The sequence below is a fragment of the Gavia stellata genome, chromosome 4 (genome assembly GCF_030936135.1).
Source record: "Gavia stellata isolate bGavSte3 chromosome 4, bGavSte3.hap2, whole genome shotgun sequence".
Taxonomy (NCBI): domain Eukaryota; kingdom Metazoa; phylum Chordata; class Aves; order Gaviiformes; family Gaviidae; genus Gavia; species Gavia stellata.
Window position 1 is genome coordinate 41633959 of NC_082597.1, and position 22480 is coordinate 41656438.

The window sequence follows — 22480 nt, forward strand, 5'->3', positions numbered from 1 at the left end:
TAAAAATGCTCCAAGAAGCAGCTCTATCCTGAGCCATGTCAGCTCAGCAGAAGCAGAATTCATGTGATTGTCTGCATCTAAACGTGCAGATACAGCCTGTGAGCTGATGACTACACTCACCAGGGAACATGAATAAAGCCTCAACCTCAGGACTTTTGTACGACTCAGAAAAAAGCATAACAAAAAAGCAGTAGGCATTAATTCCCCAAAGTTCTTCAGCCAGTACGAGGAGGAGTGCACTTTTTTTTCCAGTTTTGCTTTAGTTTAGCTACATATGTCTTTTATTCTTTTTCTCAAGAACCATCAGAGTTGTTGGGACCAGCTAACCTCATAGAGGCAACAACAGGTTTTAACCCTTCACCATCATCAATATATGGTTTCCTACCTTGCCTACTTCCTTCTGAAGTACTAAAGAGGAACCAAAACTTTGAAATGCTAAAAAGCCACACTGGTTTCATTTACCAGGGACTGAGACATAGGCAAACAGATCAGCTGAAGTCTTTTTATAAAAACACCCATCACAGAACCCAACAATAGAAAATTTCAGTGGAAGAAATATTTTTTCTGGAGAATTAATAGATGGGAGTAGAAGCACCTTTTTGGTTCTTGACTGGGATAGTCCAGTTTATGGTATAAGACTTTGGCAAAAGTCTTATAGTTACAGTCTTGATGTAACCTTTTCTTTCTGTGTTGTGTAAGATTTGATACCAAATTTTACAGAGTTAATTTCATTCTTTGTCCCACTGTATTACTGCCTAGACACCACCAGCAGCTGTATATACTTCAAGATTTTCTAAATAGGTCTTGCATGTGAAGTTCCAGAGGTGTTTCGGCCCAGCTATTAGTAACTAGAGAACTGTGTTTTGGTATAATTTTTACCAACAAAAAGAGGGCGTTCTTTCCTGCAAATCAGAAACGTATTCAGCTGAGAAATGTCTAACTTTATCCGCAGGAATGCCCTTTAGCTCGCAAATGTTTCAGCTTCTATGCTTGTATAGTAAACATAAGCAGGGTAGGAAATTGAAAGCCCAAAGGAGATCTTTTTAGAAGAAAATGGTACGTATGCACATCCTATACCAGGTCTGAATTTGGCTTCAAGAAGCTTTCATTTAACTGTAGTGTGAGTTTATATTACTTGAGCAGTAATCGCAGTTCACAGCCAGCCTGTGGCATAGCTGGTTTTGTGCTAGTATTAATACGCTGAAAAAAATGAACAGATCTTTCTATTTTCTTTACTCCTGTTTTTAAGTAGCATTATCTCATCACATCCTTCCTTACTTGTATGTTATTACATGAAGATGGAGCACTTTACAGCCCAAGCAAGGGGGAGTTTCTGGCTGATCAGCTCTCATTCTAAAACCTCAGTACTAAGGACAAGAAGAGGAGATTTGGCTTAGAGCCCAGCAACAGAGTGATAAGATCCCGTGCTAATTTGCAGAGCTTATGTTAGCTGTCCTGGAGGTTATGTGGTACATTATGTGTTGATGAACTGGATGACCATAATTTATAGTCGCCTGGCAATGTGACAGTGTTATGAAAAAAAAGGCAAGTGTGTGTTACCCATTAGAAAATCCAGTAGGGTGTCCTGGAAGATTCTGGGGGCAGTGAAGAGATGCAAGTGTAATTTTCCAAAAAAAGATTACTGTTGCACTTTAATTTTGGAGTCTCATAAATGTAGTGATGTTCCTCCAGTGTTTCCAATATCAGGAGGCTGCTTATTTACCACAATACTATTATTGATTTCTTTTGTAGAATCCCACTCAATGTGAGAGACATTGTCTACTGTACAGGAGTTTCACTGATGGATGAAGATGTATGGGAGTTCATTTGGATGAAATTTCATTCTACCACAGCAGTGTCTGAGAAGAAAATATTATTAGAAGCCTTAACTTGCAGTGATGACAGAAACTTGCTTAACAGGTACAATAATATTATGTATCTCTATCTGGCTGTTACTAATAATCACTTCAACATTTATGGATCATCACTTGAGCTTTGGTCTAAATGAAAGAACTTTGCTCTTCAAGCACAGACTTACTGTCAGTTTAAACTGTCTTATGTTTTTGCATTAATGTATATGAAAATTGACACATATTATGTCTTTTCACTTCCAGATTTTCCTATGTTTATTGGAAATGTTTGAAATCCTGTAACAATTGCTGTTATTTTTTTGGTAGCATATCCTTTATTTAAATGTATTTACCAATCTGATCTTACTGATTTTATGAAAATGGACATGTAAAGTTCCACTCAGCTTTTACTGAAATTCTTTTATCTCAAGATTTTTCTGATTCATAAATGTGTCTGGTCTTTGGAATCATAGAAGTGAACCACTGAACTGTCTTGGAGATTTAAACAAACCATTTGGCAGTGATTTTTTTTTTTTTCTGAGTTTTCTGATGTGCTGTTGTTAGACTATGTGTTGGTGAAACTAAATAGGATTTTTTTTCCTTGTTTCTCCCACTAGGCTTTTGAATTTGTCTCTCAACTCAGAAGTTGTCCTGGATCAGGATGCAATTGATGTGATAATCCACGTAGCTCGAAATCCACATGGAAGGGATCTTGCTTGGAAGTTTTTCAGAGAAAAATGGAAAATATTAAATGCTAGGTAAAGTTAGAAAGTCTAAATTTATTTTCATTGTCTTATTTTGATGTAATTTGTGTAAGTATTGTATATGTATGTATTCATGTAAGTTCCTGAATCTAGTCCATTCTCTTCTAATCCATAAATGGAGATGTCTCTAAATATGAAATACATACATATGAGTCATAAATGCATTTATTCATGGATTATCACACATATGCATAGAAACATTTATCTCAGCAATCATCTGTATATATAGCTATTACTGTTTGTGTCTGCGCTTATGATAATGAATTCTATCTATATGTCAAGTGCTGCAGTTCTACTTTTACATCATAGATTAAAAAGCAGCAGTTCCCAAAGGAATTTTGCTGATTTTAAGTCTGATTGATAGAAAAAAAAATCTTTTCAAGAACATTATTTCAACTGTGGAAAAAACCACCAAACCTTTTTTGAAACATTTCCATTTTCAAAAAGATGCTAATATAGTGTCATTCCCTTTCCTTCTACTCTGTGTTTCAGTTGAGTTTCAAGTAATAGAGGAGCAACATTTTGAATTAAAAATAGATGAACAGGAAGGGACAGGGTTGTTCCTTATACCTACTTCTCTTTCTCTTTGAACAAGTGCTACATACTCCTACTCAGAAGCCCAGTCAACATTTTAAAATCCTTTTTGTTGAAGATTTTTATATTAATTCCATGAATGAGAAATTTGCTTAGTTCTTTTAGAACAGCCTGAGGGTCTGAAAGATTTCACAGCAGCTCATCTGATACTGACAGATCAGAAGGGACCTTGGATGAGGTTCAAGTTCTTAAAGGCAGGTGTCCAAGAACTTCAGACACCCCATGCCAGGCCATTCCCATGGTGTTGGCAGAAAAAGTATTGGAGATCTTTTCCATTCTAGACTTGTGAGGAGCCATCTAGTGTACCACAGAATATTTGAAATGGTATATTTAAGATGCTGTATTTAAGCAACTAAATCCTAGTGCCTGATGAATATAGGTACAAACTTACTATAGGTTTCAAGGCATCAAAAGAAGAGCCAAGGAAACTCAGAGACTGTGCAACTTTCCTAAAGGTTCAAAAAGTTGTTCATGCTGTTTTGGATAATACTTTATAGTATAGTAGGATTTTAGAAGAAGTTCAGCTGGGAAAATAGGTTTGAGCTGGAATTGGGTTTGGAAGTTTATATTGCAGGAGCATACATTGTGAAAACAATTTCCAAAAAGCTTTAAGAGTGCTGAGGAGTTTAAAAATTAAGAATCCTCTGCTTCTGGTATGATTATTCCAGAAACTGGACTTTTACACAGAAAGTGGATGACAGACCCGTTACTAGTATGCAACCCAGTGCATTTATGCTCTGGATAGCAAGTAATTTTTCACGTTCCTCCAGGGATTCATACAGAGCTTAGGCATAAATCTGTCAAAATCTGTATTGCTACAAACACATATGCAGAAGTTGCGTCCTGCCTTAGCAAGTACGTTCATCTGACAGCCTAGCTAACACCAGTGATTTTAGACGTGGACAAGGTTAAGCAGTGTAGACAAATGGGCAAGATATAGAACTATGCCACATGCCCAATTTTTTTTGTGTTTTAATTTTAAATAGCTTAACTTCACCCAAAATTTGAATTTTATTTATCTCACTTGCTTAGAATGCATCACTGTGTTATCTGAGTTCCTAACAATCAGCAAAGCCTCATCAAAACCCTGTCCTTTTTTTAGTGAGAAATTAACAGAGAGTCTGTCTCTCCGCCCAACACTGACTTTGTTACCTGCATTCAGTTTGATCTCCAAACACAAGTCAGAGCCACCAAAAGGATTGTAGCAGTTGCATTTTTCTGAAAGGGACATCCAGTTGAGTTTCTATCAATTGCCAAAAGATTCAGTGCAGTGGAATGAAATAGTTTATGCAAGCTGTGTGTATGTGATGTATATTGAAAATAACTTTGTTTTGTAATTATAGATTAAAACCTTTTAAGAGAGACTTTGAGAGGGTGGAATTAGTCTAACACCTTGCCCCTTAGAATGTTCAGTGAAACCATGACATGATAGAATGCAAAATTAGGCTTCTGATTTAAGCTTGCCACACTAGTACATTTTAAAAATACAAACTTTATTGTAGAATTATAGTTTAAGTATCATCTGTCCCAAGGCATCTTTTTTCTACAATTATAATTTATTATTTAATTTTATTTAAAATTAAAGTACTTTGTATGAAACATTAATTTAATAAGGTGATATCTCAATGGTATTTTCCATTAAATTTATTACAAAAGGTGTTGATGTTTGAGATGATAGTAATATGAAATAGCTGAAGGTGATTAAATTATACTATAACGCTATTTCCTCTAGCTTTAAAACACAGCATGTCAAAGAGTTAGAATGACAACAAAGTATTGTTATCCCTTTATATTTTTACAGTATTCACATTGTCCAGAAGATACTGATAGTGTATAAAGTCTTCAGAATCACTCATATCCCATTTACAAAGGTGACTTAGAAATTGGGGTGCCTAACAAGTCTTTTGTAAGAAATCCGTGGGACTAAGACTGCTAAAATTCTGAAAAAGAGGATTGAAAATATTACGCTTGAATACCTGTTACCTGAGCGTGCACTACCTTGACTCCTAAATCATTTTCATTGTGTGTTCATGTGTGTGTCTGTGTGTGAATATTTAATCCATCATCTGCCTATAAGAATTCCTTCACTGTCAAGTGCTGAATCATTTGTCAGCATTTGGGAATTTGACAATATTTGGGAAGCCATTTGCATCTCTCCAAAGTAAATGGACTATGCTGCCTCTCAAGTTGAGTTCACACAAGTGCAAAGTCTGTACAAATGTGAGGCATTGGAGGTTCGCATCCCCAGAAGTAAAGGAGCAGGTGGAGAGCCCGTGACTCCAGGATGTTTCCAGGGAGCTCAGGCATTTAAGGTCCTGGTTGTGCAGTGCTGTTGTCTTTCCTGTGAAGAGTGGAAAAACAGATACTTGCAAGACCAAACATTTTTTTCTATTTATTCTTTTGTTTCACACCTGGAAAATACTATTTTGGGAGGTGGCTTTTCTAGAATTTCTGCCAGCAGAGCCCGTTTAGAAACTGCTGTTAGTGGCTGACGTTTTACCAGGTATGCGTAATGGGCAGTAATCAACACAGGTATTCATGAAGGTATAATTTTCTGTGGAAGGAATTCTGCTACTTCTTGTTTGCACAGTGGCTACAGTACAGACTGCAAGAAAAATAAAATCCCTGCAGCGGTTTTCATGAGGTCACTTCTGTAAAGTGGATTGGTAACCTTGTCAAAAGACCCCATCAAGAGAAGCTTCCAATTTTCCAAGCAGTCAATTATGAGGCTAAGCTGAGACTGTAATAATAAAGGGCTTTGTTAGAAAGCCTAAACGTGCTTAAAGGACCATGAAATCCGTACTTTCCGCAGGAGGCGTTTGCCTCTGGATGTCTGTATATGTCAGTGTGACTGAAGTTTTGGAAAAAGAGATGTACTTGCTGAAATATCAATGAGTAATTCAGTTAATAGTGGTCAGGGAATAGGATTTTTGACACCTATAACTGTGTTTCCCCTCACACAAGCTCAAGGTAGCAAGCAACGCAGTGTACACCATCTCTAAAACAGAATCTTCTCAAAGAAAACCCAGTTGTCTTCCCTCTCCCTCTTTCTATCCCTCTCCCTGGGGCTATCCCTCTCCCTTTCTCTTTCTTTCTCCCTTTTGAAAGGACTACAGCTTACAATACCTAAGCATTTAAGGGTAATTAATTTAGAATTAATAGAAGCAAAACAGAAAGCTGTGACTGTGCTAGTTCATTTCACTTCGAATTTTGAATTCCTCCTCTAAATCAGTTTGTAAAAGCAGGGTATGAACTGAATTGTTCCCCTGGATAAACTTAATTGCAGTGAAGTATATTGGTGTTACTTACACATGTCTGACAGGAGCGCTGGATTCCCTATCTGAAAAACAGTCATGTTCAGATTAGCTAGAGATTGCTTTGGATGTATGTGCAGATGAAGATAAGGATAACTAATTGTCAAGTGCCTTTTGCTATGCTGAATGACATCTGACTGGAATAAGAGAGTTGCTTTCGGTTTCCAATGGAATTACATTCTTCATACTAGAGACTTCGGGGAAAAAAAAAAAACCACAAACTATTCCAACATGAAATGCAAAACTTCAGGAGTAGTCTGGGTAATCTTGTAAATTATGTAGATGCTTCATTTAGGGGATTGAAAAAAACTTGTGGAAAAACAAGTGGAGCAGCGGATTTGAATGGCCAGTTTCAAAGCAACTACCTGCAGAAGGTCATTGCTGATTGCCACTGAATATCCTACCCCGTTATACATTGCCCTTTAAATATTCCTTGCCCAAGCTTTCAAATTTTCATTCCAGGTTGGTTCTTTGAAGATGCTGCATCATGGCACTGGGGATTATTTTGGCAGTATTATTCTCAATCAGTATTATTTATTTTAATTATCAGGTACTTGAACAAGAGAATTTGATTCAGTTCACTTATTTAGAGGCTATTTGTAATGCAGATGAGGTGGATGAATACAAAATGCAGAGAAGGCTGCAGCACTCCAAAAAGTCTGTTTTAATGGCGCAGCTAGAAGAGCTCCCCAGAATACTTCTCCATAGCTGCTGCTCCGCTCCTTCTTTGGCACCTGCGTTTTGCGCCGCTTCATGTCCACTACATTGAAAACTGTTTCGTTAAGTGTGAGATGGTGGTGGGGTTTGGTCCTCTCCTCTGGAGCTCTCATCTGTGGCTGTGGTTAAGCCCGTTCTGCTTAGTAGCATCCAACTAAAAGTTAACTACAAATGGCTCAGCCTAGAAGGTCTCAGTCCAGGTTTTTAGCATGAAATGCTGGAATACCAGTGTCCAATTCAGTGCTGTTCCCTTGGATCCCCGGAATTGGTCCCATGTCTTCTCCCTTCCTTACAGAAGACTGCTTTCTAATTTTCAGCTGGCCTGGTGCTTGCTCTAACTCTCTGGGCGTCTTCTTTTTGCCCTTGCAGGTACGGAGAAGCATTATTTATGAATTCGAAGCTTATCAGTGGGGTCACAGAATTCCTCAATACTGAAGAAGAACTAAGAGAGGTAATTTTTAGATGACTTTCAGCATGTGAGACTGTATTTGTTGTAAGCAGGGAGCAGGGCAGGAGCAATAAGGTGTCGGTTGTCCGGGAACTCTGGTTGCTCAGCTGGAGTTGCAGGCCCGTGCTGCAGCTGGGGAGCACAAGGAGGAGGAGCAGATTGCAAAGGCACCCGACTGATTAGAGGTGGTGTCAGGAGGTGGGTGGTGCAGGCACTTCTCTGTGCTTGGCTGGGTATGTAGGTTTGGGTTTTTTCTCTTGACTATTGGTTGAGAAACTAAAGATGAGATCTTTCTATCCACATTAGTTTATGCTGCAGAGGGCAGCCCTTAAAAAACCCAGCGCTGAAAGTAGAAGCTGCCAGTGCCTTCTCTGTTTTTCTATTGCCTACGATATTTCCATGTGAGAAAAGCCATTAACCTGATATTCTGGCCAAATGACACCACAATAATTCATTCTAAATGCTAAGTACTTCTTATTTAGATTGCAAAGATTTCTCATTTTAACTTAACACCTGCCCTGACTGAGGTAGTTGTGTGGTTGTGTTATGCTCTGCTTAGCAGCTGCTCAACATTACCCCAAATGGACCAAATGGTTCTTATGCAGCATAATCACCATTAATTGAACTCTGATTGCACTATGATATTTTGTGTCCAACCACTTGTCTACACTCAAGTCTAGTGGCCTCAGGAACTTAGGCAAGAGCCGCAGCTGGTTTCCTCAAAACTACCCAGGTGGGAAGGACAGTGCTGGCCAGATTTCAGTATCTGTGCTGCACAAGGAAGCCTTCTGTATCCTTAGTTTCCACCTCCATCATAGCATTGGCAGGCTGGTTGTTTATACTTCCCCGAAAAGAAACTGGCCATGTAAACATTTTGGTATTAAAAAGTACAGAGGTCAGGTAAGGGCTGATTTCAGTAGTTTCCAGGTCCTTCCCATGTTTTTGACTGTGATAGGAATGAAATAGTTGCAGGATCAGCCTTTTCAGTTTTGAGCCCATGCAGAAAGAGGTGTTGTTGGAAGTTAGATTTAAATAAACAAGGTGAAACAGGAAACAAAAATTAACTAGCTATGAATAAGTGTTGCTAAAACCACCTAATTTTATACAAGTCAACATAACCAGCAACCTACTGTGCAGTAGAACAGTAGTAGAACAGCCTTGCAGTTCTCACTTAAAAAGAACAGTAATTCAAAGCACACCAGTGCCATCAGCTATAATAATCCAGGTGATAGTGCTGTAATTTGAGTATATGCAAGAACAGAGCGGGGGTCTTTTCAGTCTGCTGAAAAAAAGGTCAAAGATTTCTCATAAAGGAAGGAATCTGTTTCAGGCATTCAAAGATTGTCAAATGAGCGCCCACTTGCTATTTTGCCATTCTCTTCATACTGTGACCATCCCCTCCTTTTCTAAACAAATGACCTGTATTATATCATCAAAAGGATTCCACAAATCAAAATGAAATAAATTTGTTATGAAGGTTGATAAAATGGAAGGGCATCAGGGCTGCAGTCTGCTGATATTTGCATATAAACCTGAATTAGAAGCATTTCCAGTGCTCCCAGTTTTGTTTCTTAGGTAGAAATAAAAGTTCAGAGCAGCCCAGCTGTCTGCGCAGTACAGCAGCTGGGCTGCAGGAGAGGAGGAGGAAATTATATTAATGTGATCCGGCACCGACATGTCAATATCTTCCAGTGCGATGCAAAGCAATTGCATCACGTATAATTGACAGTCTGCTGTCTTACTACATTTCCTATTAAATCTTTCTACACGATACTACATTTACTTCAACAGTGATTGTGGAGGTTTGTCCTAAATGCCTGACTTGTTTGTGTGCACTGGAAATATTTACTTTCTTTAGTTCCTGCAAATTTAACCTGATAACTTGTATTTCCAGCTAAAGAACTTTATAAAGAGTTATGAAGAGGGAGCTGCTGCCTCTTTCTCTCGTGCGGTGGAAACGGTGGAAGCCAATGTGCGGTGGCAAAGGCTTTATAAGGAAGAACTATTCCAGTGGCTAAGAAAATCCTTGACACACTAATCTGTCTTTCCAGCTGACCGTTTAACATGAAGCTCTGCAAGAGGAAGAGGAGATATTTTAGAAGTGTTCAACATTAAAATCATGAAGACAAGATCAGATTACAGGGAGAAGGTGGTTTTTTCCCTTTTTTTTAATTGTGGGATTTTTTTTTTTACACTGGGCTCTTGTGAAATTGTCAAGAAGCTTTTCAGAGAGAAGATCATGAATGCTTGTGAAATCCAGTCCTCAGTGTACACAGCCAAACATGGTATTAAGTGGTGCATGTAAATGTTGAAGAAAAACAAACAAAAAACCCTTCAAAGACTATTTTGTGCATGCTTGTACTGTCCCTGCCTGTATTCTAGCATGCTTATGTATAACAGCCACATTTTGTATGTGAGTTCAGTTACATCAAAGATGGGCATTATACAAAGCACAAAGACTATCTACGACAATCAGTGTTGCAATGAACAAAAGGAAAGGAAGGAAAAGGAAATGCAGAAGGCTTCCAACTTGGGGCAGTATGAGATGTAAAGTCAGCTTTCCTCCTACCTGCCAATTAGTCTACCACTCAGATTGTCTCTTACTGATTATAAAGATGCCAGCTGATTTCTTGAGTTGCCAGTTGTTGTATCTGCAGTCTCCATATTCCCATATTTAAATAAGCAGCATAGAGAGCGAGGAGAGAGAGGAAGAGGGGGGGAGAGAGAAAATGAGAATGAGAGAGAAGGACATCATCCATTCATTATAATTACATACATTTATTCACTGCTGATCAGTGGAACAATGTAGTTTTAGCTGTGAACATATGCAGTTTTTGAGGGGAGCTTTGCATTGATTACACAGAATCCACGAACCACCTCTTCTCAGCAGTTTTACAAGGCAGTGGTGTTCACAATGGGTCACCCAACCTGTGCAGTAGTAAGTTGTGCAGCTAATAGTGCACAAGTATTATAAATAATCATAGAATTCAAATGGAAATTAGCAAACAGGGAGAATACCTTGCATTCAAAGACGTAAAATTAACCAAGAGTCTTGCATGTGGTAGACCAGCCTCTGTAGCGATTTATTATGATAGACAGGTCAGATTCTCCGTGTGGGCAATACTTTTGCAAATACGGGATGTACAATTTATGCCAACTTAGAAAAGTGAAATATGGAGACAGAGGGGTGTGCGTGTGTTTATTTGTACTGGCTAATACTGAGAACATGGTTTTCTTTCTGTTTCCTTGTATTTCACATAGACTGTTCTAGATGAATGATGCTTTTAATCATATGTTTGTTTCTTTTTTCTCAATCCTTAATTTGAAACATCAGTGATACTGTGGAACTGCTACTTGTACAATGACCATCTCCACCATTTTTGCTAAGTTTTGAGGATAAACTTGATGGGGACCAAATACTCTCCCATGTTTGCACCAGGGAGAAAAAACCCCACAAAACTACAGCTTTCAGGAGGCAGATTGCAGCAGCTTCAGAGGGGGAATGTAGATGTACGACAGTGTTTCTTTATCCCTTCGCAGCCTATCACAACCATCTGACCATGTCATGATTGGGAACATGTGGCCAGCCAAAGTAGAGAACAGCCGTTTTATCCATCTGTTTCCTTCACAAGGTGTGGAAGTTACCAGCACGCTCTATGGTTGCAGTTGCTTATCCCAAGAGTTGTGTGGAGAAAGTATTTTTTTCTGGGCTCTCATTCCGATGGTACTCGGCTCCTCAAGAGCAGGTAGACACATCCCATAACTAAGCTGTCATACCCATCTTGAGCCTGTCATTTTGTGTCTTTTACTGTGCAGAGTGCTGTTTGTGGATTGGGTGAATGAAATCCTTGTGTGGGCATTTGATCCACTGTTTGGTGCTGTGTAGCACCGCATGTTAGCTTGACCACACATAACCAAAAGAAGAGGGAATCCTGTGCTCTTGTACTGTTAACTCTTTGCCTTATAGTAAGCCCTAAACCTTTGTGCTATGTTGTAGTGCTAGTGAACCTAATGCCCAGAGACATTATCATGTCCAAGTTGAGTGAAATCCTCCTCCTCCTATGTATTTTACCTACCTCACAGGGGTGTTGTGAGGCCTGACTAATGTTAGCAAAGCACTTGAATATCTTCTGACGAAAGGCGTTTAAAAGGGCAAAGTATTGTTTTATGTGGTTGACCAAACTCAACCTCAATGCCAGTATGTAGCGTCACATTTTTAATTTCTACTGAACAAAATCACATGCAGATTTGTTATAATAAAAAAGCAAGCCAAATATTATTAATATAACCTCTAACCTGTAATGAAGGCCAAAATTATGAAATCCAAAGAGTGTGCAGAAAACCAAGCCCTCCAATGTGAATAACTTTGAGGATTTCAGAGACAAGAAGTGTGCATAATGGTCTGTCCCTTTTCAATTTTATTCAAGAATGTCTTTGATGACTTTTCTGTTTCAGCACCACAGATAAATTACATACCTCCAGGATGCACATAGAAGTTTCTGGTCTTTCCACTGATAAAGGGCAGGCTAACTATGTTCCAAAGTTGAAAGTTTATTTCAGCCTGTGTATTCTGCACAGTGCACAGAAAATTCCGCTGTTGCTCATTTGAATTGAAGTTCTTGCACATTTAGCTGGTGTTGGATGTAAATTAATATTTTAGTGGCCTTGAGCAACTGGTCTACCACAGATATCAAGCCCTAAATGTATCCATTATACATGCCTATTGATGTATTGCTTATATAATTGCTGTATTCTAGTAATGTTGGTATTGCTGCTATAGCTGAGGTTGAGCTGTCCTTTCCATTATAATTCCCTATTCTTTTATTTTTTATATTTTGTATTTTGCTGTTTCACACTGATTCAGGATTAAATTTAAATGGATTCACTCCAACAAAACTATAGCTGTTTTCTACAATATTCAACCCCCCTGCATTTAATTATATGTCTTTAGAAACTTTTTTTAATAAGAAGTTCCACACAGCTGTGTGTTAAAGAATAGTTGACACCTAATGGAAAACTCTTAATACAGTCTGCTTAGAAAAATCTATTTATCTTATTGATTTTCTTTCTCCTTTACCAGTCCTTTTCTTCCTTTGTCCTTATCTAAAGATGAGCCCCATTTTTATAATTTGAGTTGTGATTAGGAAGCCAAATACCCCAAACTTTTCAGCATTTTCAAATCCAGGATGTAATTTTGTCCTTTCAAGTGAGAGGGGACGCTGCAAAATGGATGTGGACCTCACCCAGGCCCTGGGTGTCATTTTACAGAAATTTGTTGAGGCCTGTATCTCTAATCAGCCTTTGTGTGACTCAGGATCCTTTGCAGTTATTAATTGATATGGCTTACTAAATCATATAGGAAGACATATGAATAGACGTGATTGAATGCCAGCGTAACAATATACCTATTGTAAAAATACCTATTGTATTTTTATAACATAGTCCACTACAAAAATCTCAGCCTATTATTTTGTATCTGGTAGAATTTTTCATGTATCCACTGCTAATAGCTGTTAAAATTACAGTAGCTACTAATTGTGACTAGGGCAGAACAATGTGAAAATATTCTTCTGAAATGAAATGTCACTTCTGCTATAACTGGGAGCACTTGGACATTGATTTTGATGAAAAAAACTTCATATATCCTTAAGTACATCCAAATTTGTGACCTTTGATGATCTTTTCAGTGAATATAGCAAGAATTCCGATACTATGTTGGAAACTGAAGATGAGTTTTGTGTAGCTTTTGGGCTGTTGTGGATATTTCACTGAGCTTTAGAGTGTCAAAGGAAATATCTCGGCTGATGCAGAAGGGTGCTTTCACAGCAAAGATCCTGAACCATGCAATTAAATTCTTAGTAGTAAAGAATAAAAAAAGAAAATTTTATATATATATAGATACATATTTTCATGTGAAAAACCCTCTGTAGAGATAATTTTCCCATAAAATGTCAGTAAGTCTGATTATGTGGATAGAATAAAGTGAAGCCAATATTTGCAGGTGAGGGTGCCTTTGTTTAGGTACCTGCATAATAAGATTTTGGTTTTCCACAAGATCGTAGCCGATACTGAAGTCAACGAAAATAGACTTTGAGTCAAATGTGCAACTTTCTCATTGAGGAATAAGGGATGTGGCTTTGAAAACTGTTTATGTGTATAATCAACTTACCACCACTTCTGTTACGAGTACTCAGCATATCAGGCTCCCTGTCCTAAGCAGGGTTTATAGCCCCAGTGTCGATATGAGCATGAAAGAGTAAAAGGACTGTCATGCTTCTGAGCAGCCTGAACAGAGGCTGTTTGCCCAGCGTTGGATGGAGCAGTCAGAAAGCTGCTGGCTGCATCATCCACTGCTGCTGCCAGCCCACCCGGGTCAGGAAGACAGCTGGGAACCACTGAAGTGCAGAGAGACTCCATCCAAGTTTGTCTCAGCTAGACGGGAAGGACAGCAGGTCCCTTTGCCAGTTATGGGTTGTGGGTGATCTTCAGAGGTTAGCGTCATTGTCTTGTGCTAGCAGGAAACAAAGGTCCAGCTAGTGAACCCGCATTGCACAGAAAAACCGAAATCCCTGAGCTGTGGTCACCCCAACTGGAAAATGTTGACCAAAATATTTGTAAAGGTCTAGAATATTATAATGTCCTTCTTCAGAAGTAACGTCAAACAGTCAAATATTTTGAATTTTCAAGTATGCGTAAGAACACAGACAGTCTTCTCCTTTATGATATTTTTGTTAATGTTGAAAATGCCGTGAGCTTCTTGGGCGTTTTTCTAACGAATAGTTTGGAAGGATGTCACTACGAATTATTTGTGGTAATAATAGTAGTAATAGTAGTTACTGTACTACTACCATCAAAAAATTGAGATGCATGTACAAACCTGTATGGCACTAGTGACTGCACAGTTCCCTTTTTGCATACAAAACTGTAAAAAACTGGCCACTTCGTTTCTCATGTGCCTGTGGAAGCTTCTGCTTATCTTAAAACCAATACTGAAACCCAGTGAAACCGCTCTGACTTGAGCAAGTAGTCCATGCTGACATGACCAATTTAGTTTTCCATGAGAACGAAGGGGAAAAGGGAGTGCTCTCTGTAAGGATTTTTCACCAAAGTAAGGCCACATGCCCTAGTTGGAGCAGAATTTGAAAATCAAGTATATTTTGAAAAAACTGGTTGAACTTAGCTCCATCTTGTGTCTTTATGCTGACAGTGGAGGGTAGCTCAACCTCAGAATACCCCCACATGATAATGCAATTGAGGTTGGATTTTATAAAATACGTGTGGAGCCGGTTTCGTTGCGATGTGTTTAAGGAGAATCACCCACATGAGCAAGTGCTGTGGGTCAGACCCAATGTCCTTTCTCAGAAAAAACACAATTATATTTGCCTGATTTGTAACTAGTGAATTAAGTGCGACTTTGCCAAGTAGCATTTCTGAATGCTTTGCTTGTTTTACGTGCACTGTTTCCTAAGGATATCAAAGCAATATTGGTAGAGAACACAGAGGTGAGCAGTGTTGTGAGAGCAGAGGGGACTGTGCTGCAGCAGGCAGTCACGAGCCAGGAGGCTTTAGCCAGAGTGCCCGAACGTTTCCTGGACAGCATCGCTTGGATTTGCCTGATAAGGATAGCCTTGGTACAACAGACGAGGCCAAGAGCCAAGGTGCAGTCTCGGTTCCCTGCGATATGGTTCAGTCCGCTTAATATGTTCATTTCTGTAATTTCAAAATAACCTGTAGCCAAACTGATGACGTGTGTGGCTGCAGATCCTCCGCTGGTGCATGGTGAGGGTAGATCTGTTGAAGAAGTGACTGATGTGAATTGCAGCTGAGGATCTAACCCATTGATTTCAAAACAGCCCCCTGAGGTGACGGCTGGGATGGTGTACAGGATGTTTCGCATATTTGTATCTATGTTTCAGTAGCACATATTGGATGACAAATGTTTTTTGTTTTCCTTTTGCTTTGTTAGAATAGTACTTTGCAATTCGTTCCAATGTGATAAAGCTTTAGAATATGTTTGGAGAACTGCAGAAAACTGTACTGTGAAGAGTGTGGCTACTACCCTCTCTTTTTCCTGCAAACAATAGATTTCAGCAGAGATGGACTTCCCTGGACTTAGACACTCTGTGAAAAAAAAATATTCTGACAGTTTCTAATGGAAACATCGTTGTAATTACTGTATAACTACCCTGTACAAAGACAGCTTTATTATATGTGTAAATGTAATTTTGCTATGTTGTTTTTATGTTTGAGGGACAGTAGGCTTTGGTGTGGGTGAGACGTATAGCCTTATAAAAACAGAGATTGTAGCTCCCTGTCTGATTTACTGAAAGGTGTTCAGTTGCTCTGTTTTTGCAGAAGATAAACATAAACCAGTTCCCTGCAAACTAATGATCTATTCCACTACACACACATCAATGACATAAATGGATCATGCTATTGAAAATAAAGGATTGATAATAAATTGGATTATTTTCCCAAGAGACTCCACATGTAAGATCTTTTGACTCCTTAAGAAGAAAGAAATCGTCCTGCAGCTGCTGGTTATAATGGATGAGTCCCTCTATTAATTCTGTCTCAGCCTTAGATTAATTCTGAATACTGTAATTAGAAGAACATATTTTTCCATCACTTCTCAAATCTGTACTCTTTGGAATTCAGTTCTTTGTCAAATAAGAGGTGGAGCCGGCTCGGTTTAGACACAGTTCACCAATGGTTTCACACAAACGAGTGTTTGCAAGATGAGAGTGCCATTTTCATTTAAAGGAAATCTAGATCATTGCATAATGTCACGGTTCTCTATGTACCATATATACATGCATGTATAGCTTCTGATTCTGGATCATTTGCTTTGACAAAGCTTTCATTGGTTATTTGTATTTACAGAGCTTACTCAAAAGTTTCAATGCAGCAAAGCATTTGGACATAGGCAGGGTGTGAGGCTGTGTTGATCACCACTCAGCCACATATATAGGCATGTAGGCAGTCCCACTGATTTCTGTGGGATTAATCATGTGCTTCAAATTATGTGTGAAATCATGCATCTGGCTGAAACAGTCTTTCTGGAAAGTGATGTAGATTGAAACCTGTTTCTGCACAGGTTTCAGGTGCAGGATATGGTGATGTGTTTTTGCTGAATTTAAAATCACTACTTACTTTATATAGAGCCAACTGCTCTTCTCTCTTTTCTTTTTTACAGAAAAGCATATGTTTTGCATATAGAGGGGAGACACCAACTGATACTCCGTATATCTAAAAGTGCCAAATTTAACAAGGTTTTTCATTTATTGTTTGAAGCATCCTAGGATTTGAGAATAAAAGCAGAATTATTCTTAGAATGTTAATTAATGAATATAGATCTAATCAGCAATTTAAACCGTTAGCCAAATAAAATACATTAATTTCTGTTACAGTTTACCAGAAAAGTGTTTTTCTATTATATGCCTTTAAAAATGACTCCATAAATATGGGACCACTATGTGTTCAACATAAAATTCTTACTCCACTCTAACTAAGGACTGACTAAATGGATTATTTTTTTTTAAATTAGAAACTTTATCTTCTGTATTTTAAGCAGAACAAATTTGAATTTTGTCTCTGATAATAAAATTTTATATAGTAATGTGTAATTCATCACTGTCTTAATTTTCTGACGTGGAGACATGGCTAAGATAAATAATACCCAGCTTCTGATTATGTTCCCATTTCAGCTGAGATAACAGTTTAATAATGCTGGGTAGATACACTGAGGTTTTACAATGAAAAACATGCAAGAAAAAGTATTTTTTGACGTGAGGAATTTTTCAAAACAGATTAAAATGCTGGGACTAGTAGAAAGCAGAGATCCAGAGAAAATACAAAATTTGGGCTTGGAAGTAATCTCAAACACTCCAAGACTAACAGGACTGAGACTGGAATAGAGAGAAAAGTCTGTCTTTTGTGCTTTTCTAATTATGTAAATTTTGAAGACACAAAAAGATCTTTTCATTGGTAAAACTGATTTCAACTGGAATGCAGTTCAAATGACTTTTTAATAGAGTCCTTGAATTCAGGCTATTATTTTCCTTTTTTGAAGAACAGTTTTCAGAAACAATGAGATGTGAAATATGTGCAATTATTTACCCATTGGATACAATCATGTTCCTACTGAAGTCAATTGGAGCTTTGACATTGACATCACTGGGAGTAAAAGCCAACCCTGTATTTTTCAAAATATACCTTTCAATGCCAGAATGTCTTTTCTCTTCAACAATAAAGATGTTTTCTTCTGTACTGCAGATCTTGGTCTGCTGAAAAGCTGAAGGGAATTTTTAAGGTCCTGATTTTGCAAAGCACGACAGGCAGCATTGATGCTTTGAGCACAGGTAACCAGAGCTGGGGCTTAAATGGCTATGTTTATAGTATCCTACCATTAAACATTTCACTGTGTTATACTGGGGCTAGAATTTTGACCATGTTGTACATGTACGTCAGCGGAGTATGGAGACATACCCCTCATTCCTCTTTTCCCGAGTTCGGGTCTGGAGCAGGAGTTCAGGAGGCCCGAGGAGGTGGCTTGGGGGCCAGTAGAGAGCTTTCACATTAAGAAGGGGTATTGGTATGTAGGATAAACTGTGAAAGGCTGGGATGCCCCTGCCCCCAAAAGGAGCCTTGTCCCTCCCTTTTCCACTGCATATACCTCTCCGGGAGTGTTGAAACAGCCGAGACGAAGTGCATGGCCACCTTGGAAGCATCCCTGGGAGAGGAGGCAGGATGTGAGGAGGGAGAAATGGCACTTCTCTCCGAAACCTTGGTGGCAGCACATCTCCTAATCAAACATCAAAAAACATGCTTATTTCTTTCCCCAGTGCGGCCACTGCAATCAGCAGCTCTTCAGTCGGTGGCTGAGCTGCTTTCAAGTTGAACATTTTCATACAAGACCAAATGAGGAGGTGTTTATTTGCTCTCAGCTTAGTGTCTTCAGTAAGAGCAGAACTTTAAAGGCACCCGTTTGCTTTGAAAGCTCCGCAGCTGAGATGGAGGGAGTAGGAGGGAGGGAAGTTAGAGCCTTCTCTTTGTAAATGGACTTAGGAGTATTTGTTATCTTAACAATGAAAAATCAGGTTTTGCTGACTAATTCCCTGCTTCCTGCTATTTATACCAAAAATTACCTAGCTTCCTTTAAGCTACACCTTCTGCATAGAAGCCACCATGCAGAGTCCTGCTGCTATCAGAGGGCTCTGACTCCTGCATACTGCAACTGAGCAGGACCATGGGCCTCGGAAATGGAGAGAAACAATTCAGTCAGCTGGTGAGAGTCCTGGCTTTTCTGAGAACCAAGCACATAAACCCCGTGTTAGAGAAACAGTGCTGAGAATGACATATTTGATGGCCAAGGTTGTATTATGGATGGGATGGGAAAATGAGCACAAAGACAGTTGTTAGAAAAGTGTAATGAAGGTAAGGCTGAAATGATGTGAAATAATGAGGATGTGCTTGGGAAATTAAAGCCTTATTATGTGGAAACTTAGTCTTTGAGCCACATCTACTGTAGCCAAAATCTAATTAAAAGTAAACAGAAATTGCTCAATGGTTAAAAGGAGGTACCCTGCTAGGGTACAACAATGTTTGCATCTTGGGGCAAATTACAGAAACCCTGTTCTGAATCTAGCCCATACTGTCCTGTGTGTCTGTGCCAAGTTGTCCTAAGTCAGCACATTAGAATTTGGACTAATGGTGCAAGGCTGAATGAGAACTGCATCAGCAGGGCCATGGTGAGACTTGATCCTTAGGTATGCTTCCCATGCATCACCTCCTCCCCTTTCTGTCACGCTCCTGCTGCTCTTTTCAGGCCACAGCAACTCTAGGAACAGCAGGGAGAGCCTGGGTATATTTTATGTGGTTTTGCCTTTGTATCGCCTCGCCTTTCAGCAGTAATTAGAGGGCGGCAATAAAGAAACCAGGGCAGAAGGATTTAAGTGGCCTTGATCTTCCATGGTGCTAACCATCCTGCTCCTGACACACTGACGTGCCTCGCTATCTGCTAAACTACTAGGGCCTAAGCAGCAGCATTAGGGCTCATTTTCATTTTGCAGGGTATTGAACACAATGTTAATTACTCACGGAATTGCTACAGCGTTACTTTTTGCAAACATCTTTTTGCTTCTTGAACTTACTCAGGCATCACTTTTGTCTCTTATACTTACCATCATTTTTGACCTGCTCATTGCAGAAGGTTAAGAAAAAGAAAGAGGAGGAAGAGGGGGAGGATAATGAGATGCTATTACATGACATGTCTATTACAGTAATTCATTTCATGTGGCACAGAACTGTTGCCAGTGATAAATGCATGTTCCTGGTACAATTATGAGATGTACCTTGAACTTTTCAACAATAAAACTGTCAAAAGGTTCCAATAAGCACAAGCACAAATGTGAATACATCCCTTTTAAAAAGATGAAATAGCTCACAAATACGATTTTAATAAACACTATTATTTTCAGAGATGCACTTTTAGATCCATTAACTATTTATAGTTAATACCAAAACTGTATATTGTTTCCACACTACAATAATGGATATAACACATTTTTTCCCATCCCACTCAGTTGCTTAGCTGATTGACACATTTCTAATACATTTCTATGGAGGTTAGAGTAATGGTTTCTTAACAGAAGTCTTAGCACAAATTCAGCATGTATTTCCATATGGACAAGTGGAAATCAGAGCAGTTCTGTCCGTTTCAAAGTGCCTATAAAGTTTTGGGTGGTTGATATTAAAAGCAGGTTAACCCAAGCAGGTAGGTAACCTCAAGGCAGATAAGTTACTCCAAAGGAGAACACATCAGGTTGGAAAGCAAAGGCACTTTGGGGAGCAGGAAGGGGGTCTTTCTTGATTGTTTTCTGAAGATTTGTGGAGCTGTAAAGGACAAGCAGAGCAAAAGGCCAACTAAAGAAGCTGGAGCAAATGAACAAAAAGCCAAGACACAAGCAAGAATTGGGACCGTGGCTCTGAGACAAGCTTACAGAGAAGGCACTTTGGGCTAAATGCTGAATTAAAAGACTGAAAAAAATATGTACAGATGGTTATTTCACATCAACAGGTTTAATTAAATGCCAAGCAGTTACAATAATCTCCAGTGGAACCAGTGTGATAGGAGAGAGCTCAAGTTTTTATACTAAAAAGTCTTCACCGGCCAATGTTGTAAGATTAATGAAACACATGCATTTTAAAACATTCTTCCTGTAGTTACCAACAACTGTAAAACAAGTTACTTCTGCTTAAGATAAACACTGGGTGATGGTAACCACTAAATGTGGTGGGTTTAAGAAGGAGTAAAAGATGAAGACTTCGTTAGTGCCTTCTTGTGACCAGTCTAGGCTGGTGGTCTGGGAGCCTTGGTTAGGATTTCACCTGGTCTGCTGTGCAACTGCAGACTTTTCCCTTTAGTTTTAAAACAGTGTAAGCCATAAGCTGTACCATGTATACAGAGTGCTTGTACAATATTAAAAGATATGAACTGCTTAGGGGAGCTCTTGCTTGAACTAAGATGAGTTCACAGAATTCAGTAGCAGATAAATGGTTGGCTAAGGAATTTTTTTGTTCTGTTTAAATCTCCTTATCACTGAGGGTATTTTCCAGTAACTCATAGTTCAGCACGGGAAAAACAGTCAGATGAATAAGAAAACTAAAGACAAAATATCAGGATCATAGTTCGTAAAAATTGTCTCTGCATCTGTCTTTACATAATTCATTGTTTTATGACCTTACCCAATACCAAAATTTCAAAGGCATATATGGTGTTTGCATTTTAATATTTTTGTGTGCACAGTATGACACTAAATTAAAATGGGCAAATATTTAATTGATATAGCTGCATGGAATTTCTGTGGAGGCTAAGTACTCAAAATCACGTGTATAATAAATGGGAAAATGAAGGTCATTCATAGGTTTAAAGTTAGGTATGCAATTGCAATTACAATTTTAAAAGCATTTCACTTGTGTTCAGCAATTGTACTTTGTAATAGGATATGAAATGGTGCTACACATTTTAAATGTCTAAGTGATTTGTTTAGGCTATAAAAGGACAGAAGTCTACTACTTCCTTCCTACATGTGTTAAACTTGCAGCTTCTGCTGACCAGATACAAATCTGACAGGGCATAAAGGCACAAAATGCTAATTGTGCTGTATTTGAAAAACTGAAGTAAATAATGAGATTTGCTAAAACCAAGGGATTAAGGGAAATACGTAATGGGAACTGACTCTACAAACTTCAGGAGGTTAAGTGCAGGCATGTATAGACAAGCGGATAAACTCAAATAAATAAAGTTTAGTCACTTTCAGCAGGGCAAGATAGAGTTTGTCTTCCTAATAAGTATACCCACTTTCTCTAAATTGTGCTAGCAACTTCTAATTTGTATCAGAGTTGGTAACAGAAGACTTGTGTCCACTGGTCTAAAGTTACAGCAGGACTGGGGCTTCCGTGTGTCCTAGTGGTAATGATTCAATTAATGTACTATCCAGTCCTATTTTAGCAGAGCTAGAGAGATCTGAACAGCTGAGGCAAAGCAATGCAGCACACTACTTCCAAAGAGCCTGATTGCTATAATGTGTGTCGGATTTGCTGAGTTTAATTGTGTACTAGATAGATGTTTGAATCTGAGCTTGCTATCAAGGATCCCTTTGTCAAAATGGAGAAAAAAACAATAAATCACATCATAAAATATGCAGTTAATGTGGTAAGGTAGATAGAAAAGGTGAATATCATGAATTTCAGTAGTAGGATAATGTACGTAGGAAATTTTAAGGCATAACC

General features: G+C 38.7%; 1 protein-coding gene across 1 annotated transcript in view; it reads left to right on the top strand.

The window, feature by feature from the left end:
- TRHDE (thyrotropin releasing hormone degrading enzyme) overlaps positions 1-9725 on the top strand; it is a 211988-nt gene extending 202263 nt beyond the window's left edge. The window contains exons 16-19 of the mRNA XM_059817016.1: positions 1753-1920; positions 2468-2608; positions 7609-7690; positions 9582-9725. Of these exons, the coding sequence (XP_059672999.1) occupies positions 1753-1920; positions 2468-2608; positions 7609-7690; positions 9582-9725 (535 nt within the window). The remainder of the gene's footprint in view (positions 1-1752; positions 1921-2467; positions 2609-7608; positions 7691-9581) is intronic.
- The last annotated feature ends 12755 nt before the right edge of the window (positions 9726-22480 follow it).